The sequence below is a fragment of the Geospiza fortis genome, unplaced genomic scaffold (genome assembly GCF_000277835.1).
Source record: "Geospiza fortis unplaced genomic scaffold, GeoFor_1.0 scaffold173, whole genome shotgun sequence".
Taxonomy (NCBI): domain Eukaryota; kingdom Metazoa; phylum Chordata; class Aves; order Passeriformes; family Thraupidae; genus Geospiza; species Geospiza fortis.
In genome coordinates, this window is record NW_005054334.1 from 344205 (window position 1) to 353731 (window position 9527).

General features: G+C 42.6%; 1 protein-coding gene across 1 annotated transcript in view; it reads right to left on the reverse strand.

Moving 5' to 3' along the window:
* NUAK1 (NUAK family kinase 1) overlaps positions 1 to 1292 on the reverse strand; it is a 48354-nt gene extending 47062 nt beyond the window's left edge. The window contains exon 1 of the mRNA XM_005421790.3: positions 1146 to 1292. Coding sequence (XP_005421847.2) covers positions 1146 to 1292 — 147 coding nt within the window. The remainder of the gene's footprint in view (positions 1 to 1145) is intronic.
* Positions 1293 to 9527: the final 8235 nt, after the last annotated feature.

A 9527-nucleotide genomic window follows, 5' to 3' on the forward strand; every position in this document is an offset into this window, starting at 1 on the left:
CGGCCCCGCGGGTCTGATTGTGTGCACCTGCAGGGACGACGGGCAGGGGCTCGAGAAAGCCTACACCAGTTTTTCCAGAAAACCTCTAATTTTCCCCATTCACGAAGTGGGCGAGGGTTTCCTGTCGGGTTTCCATGTTGGTGGAGCTGGCAGAAAAACTCAGTCACACCCAGGTGCTGCCTGTCCTTGGCATGGGCAGGCACTGTTTGCCTGCTCCACAAAGTTTTTGCAGGTGAGAAACCTTCCTGGCCCCAGTCCTGCTGTGGTTCACTTGCAAATCTGCGCCAAGAGCTGAGGAACACCTCATGTCTGTTTTCGGGATCTTTGAAATACAAAGAATGCATCGGTTTTACGCTTTCTTCATTTTAAAGTAAGGGTTATTTCTTTCAAAGACAGCTTGAATACTTAAACCAACACAGATATACAAATTTTACTGAGGTTAAGATGAATCATATGTTCCCTTCAGACAAGAAGCCATCCCCAAGTGCATGGCCAGAGAAGGCAGATGGTCGCCTGTAGCAGAAATGGGGAATTTACATGGGGTGGAATCATTCTGGAATTCTCCACTATGGCCAGTTTTCTGGAACAACACAAAGGCTTTCAAGTGAGAGCCCTGGTTCAGTGTCTCCTCCCCACTGACTGTTCTGGAGGTGCAGATTACAGCTGCGGTTGTCTGCTCTGCAAAGATAACACACAGACCTTTTGAAATCTTGGCTTCCCCTTTGTGGTCACAGCAATATCAAGGCACAGAATTTCAGGAGCCAATAGCCCCATCCCTCTGGGGAAGTGTTAGCACAGAAGCTGATCCATGTGCTCATACAGTTTTATTGGCTGGCTCCTGCAAAGGCTCAGGTCTGTCAAAGGCAACTAACTCTGGAGTGTCAGGTTGATGGGGTGATACCCAGGCACCAGCTTTGGTGAGGATGCTTGTTTGGTTTCTCTAACTCACTGGGCCAGTGTGTAAAGCTGGATTTATGCAAGGTTTCTTCCTGAGACTGTGAACACTCTGCCCTGAGGTTGCAGCCTTAGCTTCTCTGACTTGAATTTAAAAACAAAAGTTTCTCTCCAATTATATCACTACACCTTCATTTTAGGATCAGCAAAAGTGTCCAGCTGGCTCAAGGCAAGTCTGCCTAGTGCAGTACCCTGTTCCTGGCAGGAGCCAGCACCATGCCACGAGGGTTGAAAAAGACAGAAAGAATCCTGCAACATTCATAAGAAACATCTATGCTGGCTTCTTGATCTTTGGAAGCCCAATATTGATCCAAGTCTGGGAGCATGGAATCTAACATCTCTTTCACAGAATGCACCAGAAAGTAGCTATTCCAAAGCAGGAAAGGTGAAGGAATTTTCACTCTGTTACCATCAAAAAAAAAAAAAGCAGACATTTTCTTCCTGTAACCCCTTCCTTTATCTTAAACGTGGAAAGCACAAAAATTCTGTGGTCTTCTCTTTGTAAGAAGCAAGATGACATTTGTAGCTTGGAGGTTTTTGTTGTTTTTGTGCTCTGAAGTGCTGTTGCATTCCCCCTAACTGGCACAGAATATGCAATGCCTAGGCTACCTGAACATGCAGGAGAAGGACAGAGGGACATCTGCTACTGACCTGGCTGACTTCCATGTCCCCAGCTTGAAACCCACTTACATAGCTCTTCTCACATTTGAGAGGATGCCTCAAGAGACATCCATGTGTAGGAATGCAGGACAGACCTGCTGCAAGTAAGGACTGGCAAGTAAGGGTGGGAATGCAGCAGCAGCAAGAGGCAGAAGAGGCCTAGGAGAGGGGCTTGGCAGCATAGGGAACATGAAGGGTGCCCTTGACTGCCTGCCAGGAGAAGTGAAAGATTGTCCTGGCGTGTGTTCACCTCTGCACAACTTCACTTAAGTAGATTAAATCAGAGTCCCGGTCTTGCTGGGTGCCAGGGGTGCGGCAGTCTGTCAATATGACAGTGACAACTGCCTAGTGGTTTTGCATGTCCAGTGCAAGCCCTAGTCCCACCAAAGAGGGGAGCAGCCTGGATCCTGCTCTGACCTGTGCCAGCTGATGGTGCTGCAGGAACAGCTCAGGAGTGCCTGGGGCCTCCCAGAGGCAGCAGGGAGGGAAGTGTCCAGCTATGATTGTCAGACAGTCTGGAAGCTCCCTTCAGGCTGAAACTCAGTATAGCCTGTATTCAGGTCCTTTATACCTCCTGAATAGCAGAAAAGCATGAATGCTCATGATGAAAAGAGGTTTCATTATGTTGTACTCATGAGCATTGTTAATATCCCCAGGAGTGGTCCCTTCTAGCTGCTTGGAAGCATACACCATCATTTTCATGGAAATCATCAGTTTCAAGGAAATATGTCATAAATCATTGCTATATATTGGATTGTGATTGGAGAGATATCCAATCACAACCCAATATATAGCAATGATTTATAGAAATTACGAGAAACTCCAAAATTAAAACAGCTGATTTTGTAATGCAATAAGCACAGGTACTATGTAACATAAGAAATACCACTTTTCCTTTTAAATTTCTATGCTCTTAAATGTGAAGCCGGTGGGCATTGAACAAATTAGATATGTAAATTGGAACTGGACAAAGAAACTTTCTGTGCTCATGTGTAATAGCAATGATAATTGAAAATAATGATAAACATAGAAGTATACATATATTTGACTGTATCACCAACACACAGAGATGTTTCCTTTCAATTTTTAGCAAGTCTGTGTAAAACATGTAGTGTTTCATTGTTTCTGAGATAAACATTTGGTAAGAATTTCAACTCTTTGAGTTTATAGACACCACTGGGGAATTCTTAATTTCTGACAGTATTATTTTACATAACTGCTTTTCCTTATTCACAAAAGGGAATTATCCTCCCATTGAAACCAGCAGACTTCTGCTAGCCAGCTTCAAAGGAAATAGGATGAGGCTCTAATTTGCAAAACAATATTGGAGGATATGTTGTACCGAATCTAAACTGTACAGATTATCACAATAACAACAAAAAGCCATTGATTTCAGGAGGCTTACCTTCCTGAAGTCAATGTGGGTTGGAAAATGATCTTGAAAGATTGCAACATGCAAGCAGCAAAAAATTGTTATAAAATTTGGTGCATTTTTTAGGATTAATTTTACCATAAACTTTCAAAACAGCACAACTTATTTTCTATCTGGTATAGAGACACTCAGGGTTAAAAAGCCCACTGGTTTTAATAGAACTCAGTCAAATATTTAGGGCTTCTCAAAAAATTGACAGCTTCTATAATGAGTCATGAGTTTCATAGAGCTGATCTTAATTTATTCCATGTATTGAGCTAAATAAAAACAAAACAAAACAGGATTTCAAAGATACTTTCTGAAATACTTAATTTACCAACTGAGGCCAGGTACTCTCTGTGCAAGTATTACGCGTATGGCAACTTGGTGAGATGGTATCATCTGTACTCAGACCTTTTGCTCTTCAGCATTCTCCAGTGTTTATGAGTTGTTTAACAGTGTTGTTACCACCCTTACACAGATTGGCTTCCAGGGGCTGTCAAAGAGCTGGAATATGTTTCTTGGCTGTTCCCTACCCTTCAATATAGAGGAAAGAGGAGAAATGAGTACTAAAGGGATTCCTGGATGCAGTGGACATATGTTCTTGGATACTAATATTCTGCTCCCTTAGGTTTCAGTCCTCTCTGCTGAGCTCTATAATCTGTACATCGAGAAAAACATAACCATAGTTAAGTCAATTGAGTTGCCTTGACTGCTCATGTTTGATGATCAAGCTCAGTGTGGGTGTATGCATTTACTGGACCAAGCTTTAGTGTTCAGCACTGTCCAGACTGCAAATCTAAAGATGACATGACTTTCAAATCATTGGAAGATACTGGCAGGTGAAACTGGAGGACATTCTCTCAATGGAACTGTCTCTTCTGCATTAAGTACCTGATGAGAGACAGCTTTTTGATCTGATGAAGTGAAAGCATGTTAATGTGTTCCACTCAAGGATAGGGATTATCCTTTATAAGCAGTGCTGGCAGAGACAGCTGGCATCCATTGGTTGCTGTGGCAGGTATCTGTATATTATCTACCCTGGCAGGTCACATACAATCCTTGTAATCGCATGCTTTATGAAAATTGCAGGAGTCAAAAAGTTCAGGATTAAGACTGTAATGCTGATTTTCTCTTTAGTGAGCCATGTAAAAAAACATTGCCTTGACAAGTAGTGGTCTTTTGAGATGTGCCGTTTGCATCCAGAGATGTCAGTTCACTATCAGTCAAGTAATGATCATTGACAGGGCCCACATTCAGAGGTTACAATGTCCATCTAAATTCATGTGTCTCCTCTTGTTCTTTGATTCATGCTAGGACTCTTGAGATGTCCATGCAGTAGGAAGAGTAAAGACCTATGTGAAATTAAGCCCTCTGAATCTGAATCCCAGAGCCATTATAGAGCTTTATGAGCAGTGAAGAAACTGAGGAATACTTGTAATGCCTTTTTGGAGAGGACCCTGGAATTGAGACTGGGGTTCTTCCTAAGACTATAAGACTTTGAATAGGAGAGGAGCTGTATGTCCATAAAATACCTTTTAAAATTTCCAAGCTTTTGCTTCTGTGGATTTTCCTGAGAATTTAGACCATTAATGTGTTATAATTTTTTCCTGTAATACTGTTCCATTTCTTCTGCTGCTTGATATGTTTTATTGGGATATCCATAGCACAGAAGATAGCAGTCACCTGCTCAATTTACACCTCCAGATCTGAAAATTTGTTTTTATGTGCACATGTGCCTGTATGCTTATGTCACATGATTTTATCCATAAAAAATATACTTTTCTACAGTCAACATTTCCTCAAAGCTCCCCACTGTTATTGATAAACTGGGACCCTCATAACCAGAGAAGTGAGAAGAAACAACCTGAACTGCACAGAGGACAAAACTGAAATGTAGTGGTTGAAACTCGGCATCTTTCTGTTGCACAGCTTTGGGAAGAACTGAGCACACACAATTCCTTCTCCTGTTGCTTTCCTATTTCTCATTCAGTTTAGATGTTCTTTCAGTAAAACTCTGTGGTGTTACTTTATATTAGTTTTATTAAATATACTAGCAATACAATTCAAACTACCAGTTCCCTCCCTCTCCCTGCACATGAATGCTTTCAAGATTAAAATTCACATACAAGTTGCAACACTGTGAGCAGAGAATTGCATTCAGGAACGGTCAATGGATTGCGCATTCCAACAATGCAAAAAAAAGACATTTAAAACATAACTGAGTCATTCAGCAGCACATTCCCCTCCTCTCATTACTTCCCTTTGTTGCCCTCACTTCTGTCCCTTCTGCCGTTTCTGGTTTTTTGCCCTTATTTTGAGAGACTGACTCAGGGCATCACTTTCCACCATCAGCCTGTTAGGCCGTGTGCAGGCAGCGAGATCTGCATCCAGGCTGTTTTGCCCACTGCCAGCCGGGTGGTGTTCCTGCACACCTGGAACAGCTGCTCTGGGCATAGCTCACACACACCAGCTCCTCCAAGGCATCACCATGAGTGGCCATCCCCAGCCACCATCGCTCAATTCCTCCAGCCCCAACTCACCCGGTGCAACAGTGCAGGAAAGTGAGGTGTCTTCCTGTTGGGTTTTGGTGGTGAAGCCACAGGTCTTATCCTGTAAACATAGGTGGTGTTCGGTGGTGCTTGTGGATTGTGGCAGAAAAGGGTGGTGTTGTGCAGTCCTGGGTTAGTTTAGGGTGATTTGGGGCTGGGAGGCAGAGAGAGGGGAGGGAAATGCAGCCGAGATGGTGATGGAACAGGTGTTATCCTGCTGGGGGCTGTGCCAGGGAGATGCGTGCCTCAGGACCTTCGCTCAGAGATGGTTGTGTGGGAACATAATGGGAACACATGAACTTTTGCCATTGTGACCCCTTCATCCTGGATGACTCATGGATGAGATGGAGCAGATACATCCCTCCAGGATTCTGGGATTTCCTGCCTAGTCCAATTGAATGGAGATATCACAGCCACTGGGTAGATCCTTCAAGGAGAGAGGTATTAGCCCTAGTTGTGGCTTTTGTGTAGAAAACCAAGAGTATGTTTTGCGCATGACTTTTATTTTGATGTTCAGATCTGTGGATCCGTGTCTAGATTGTAACGCTCTTTTCATGCTGCTGTTGGATGCATAACCAGTTTTTCTTCGAAATATAAGATCAAAGCTGCTCTAATAATATAGGAAATAAAAAAGACACAGGTACAAGTATATATGTTTTTCTTAAATATACATAATTTTTAGAGCAAAGAAGATTAAGTGCAAGATGTTTTGCTAAAAGTCACATTGCATGTGACACCAGTGAGTTACCGGATGTTCATACCTTTGGGATGCACTTAATCTGAGCAAACTGAGTGAACCTTTCCGCAAGACAGTCACTGACTGGCAGATATGAGGGATAATGACAGAAAATCTTGCCCAGTTACCAAAAATTGACCCCATTACATTACCATGTCATGACATACAATGTACTTCTTTAGACAGAACAGCACTTGTTATATTTGACTGATAACATGCATGACTTCCCTTGGTAGTGTGGGTATGCAATTCAAATTGAGTGGGCAAATGGGCACTGTGTGCCATCTGACTTTGTTGGGAGACAAATGTGTAGAGAATAGATGACAGCATGGCTCTCTAGTCCCTCTTTGCCCACAGGTGCTGCAGGCTGGCTAGTAATCTCCTTGCCCTCCACAGACAAAGGGGAGAAAAGACTGAATTTTGCCTTCTCAAAAGGCAGTGCTTTCCCCTCCTGGAGGTGTTCTAGGGGGCAGTTGGACAACTTGATGCCCTTGCCACAGTCTCCATGCTAGGGATACAACCTGACATGAAGAAATCATCTCATCCTCCTCACTTCCCTTTAAATTCCCACTGAAATACTGGAATTCATAGCTGTAAGACTGGTTGCATTTTTCCTTCACTGATCATTAATTTGTCAAAGTCAAAACAATACTAAATTAGAAAACAGATTCAGCACAGAGACTGCCAGCTTCCTTTAGCTTTATTTTGCTTACTTTTCATTTGTCTGCAGCCACTTCCTGGCTTTAGAAAATAGTGTTTTCTATGACTTGTAAAAAAATTAGGTCAAATAATAAAAAAATGTTAATGGCAACATAATTTTATGGCAAGTGATTAGACAGATATAAACAGAATATTATGGCTTTAGGATGTGTACCAATTTAGAATGACTTTCACAGGAAAAAGACATACCCAGAATTCTCAGGCAGCAAACTACAAAGAGCAGTTAAATGGAAAATGAATCTGTTTGTGTATAGATGCCCAAGAACCAAATATAATTTTCTATTAGATCTTTTAAAAATCCTGTTCTTTATGCCTGTTTGCTGACAGAGAGGACTCTTTAAATCAATAGCAAATTGGCTGAGTGACCAACTTGATCAAAGCCTCTTTATGCATGAAAATTTCATTTTGCTGACAAGGAAATCATGAGAGGGAAGGTTTTGTGACTCTCTGTGTTTCCTTTGTGCTTCTCATTCGGCATAAGGGGAATTGCAAATTTCTAAAATCCCGTAGTGGGTGTAGGGGAGCAGAGGACACCAGCCCCTCGTGCATTGTCATCCAAGAGTAACAGCCCCTCTCACTCGAGCACTGTCCTCGCTGCTGGACCCACAGGAGGGTGAGTGTCAGGCCTGGGATGGAGGGCTTTAAGGGTGGGAAAACATGTTTTTGCTATGCTGACAGGTCATTTTCCTTGGAGCTGATGCTAGCTGGTCTGCATGACAGCCACCCCTAGGCTTTTCCAGCCTGCATTGAAACCACAGTCAGTCACAGTTCAACAACCCCAAGAAGACAACACAGATCTTAAGATTCAGTCCCAACCCCCCAGGGAGAAGCAAGGCAACACATTGATGCCACCAGCTTGCCTGTGTCAATGCAAAGTGCCCAACATTTTGAGCAATGTTTGCTGTAGGAAAGAGCCACCCTCTCCAGCAAGTCCACAGAGGTTTGAGAAGATGCCTCCATCTCCCCTGTGATCTATGGCCAATCAGAAAATCTGGCCCAGGGCATAAAAACACTTTTAAACTTGTGTCTCCTTATCTCTCCTAAAGAACTAGAATTCTCTTTCCTGCCTCCCAAGAATTATGTAGAAATAAATCTTCTTGGATCTGCAGAATGCTTTGCTGACACTAATTGTATTATAAGAAAGAAACAGATTTATTTTTAATGGAACAGGACAGTTATTTTCAAAGAACATTTTTGAAGGTCTGTAACTAAGATGAAAAAAGAACTCAAATTTAATAAGAACAGCAACATGACCTCTGCATACTTACCATTGCTTTAGCAAGACCAAATCCTTCTCACTTTACCTCAGCTTTTGCTAATCTCTGTGTGGGCTCCACACACAGGAGCCTTTGCCAGCACTGAAACTTATGAGGATGAGACCAGTTATGCTGCCTAGAATAAACCAGATGCTGCTGTAAAACAGATGGAAATTACTTATTTTCTCCCTCCATATGCATCTCCCCTCATCATGATACTGTGTGAAGTCTTGTCTCTCATCCTTCTGTTCCATTCCCTCAGTCCCCAGCCCACTCTCACTTATTGGGACAGATGCAGCAGGCTTGTTGAGGACGTTTCCTCCCTTAGAACCTAGCCATGAAGCTCAATACCTTTGTCTCATCAGGGTTTTCATCACCTTTCTGCCCTGGCTTGATAAAACAGAAGGGTTTCACCTTTCATCCCTGTGTACCAGCTGGCACCTACAAGTATGCCTGGAGTATTCCAAGGAGATGAAGGGGGTGTCATTGCCCAGCTCTCACTGGTTTTACACCAAGTGACACACATCCTCTGCTCCGTGTCACTGTGGCATGAACTCTTGAATCTGCTTGATTCTTGCCAGTGGTAGTGACAGAGAAAAGGAAAAATTAAGAGCTGGATCATCAGAAAAAGCAAGCCTAGTGTGGGGCACAGTCATTTTTAAGTGGGTGAATTTTCCCAGGACACCATCTGTCCTCCAATTTTCAACTCCATTGGAAATACATAGATCAAATGTCCAACAGAGGTTAATGAATTGGCTGAGGTTGTAACTTTACACACACATTCTTTGGAGAAATACAATAGCTAAATTTCTAAGATTTCAACCTGATCTCCACAATGATGATACTCAAATGAGAAAGGAGAAAGGAAGAAAGGTGCTTCTTGCCACTGCTTTATCTCATGTGATCTCTGGTTACTGCTGAAAGAGAAGAAACCTGCTTTGCTTTAGAAAGCAAAGCAGAACCTTTCTGTAGCACCACCAAGCGGTTGAGTATCACTGGAAATATGTGTCTGCAAAACCAACCTCAGCAGTGCCTCACAGCAACATTTTTCAACTACTTTACAGTCTTGTAAGTGGTAAATATTATTTTGTCAGTAAACCTGGATATAAATTGGGATTGGCATCACTGAAACTGGCCAGTGTGGGTGAAGACAGTATTAGGTGTGTTGCACTCAAAGTTGTCAGAAGACTGACAAAACCTTAATGCTGTCTTTTTGTGCGGGTGAACAGATGTCTTGA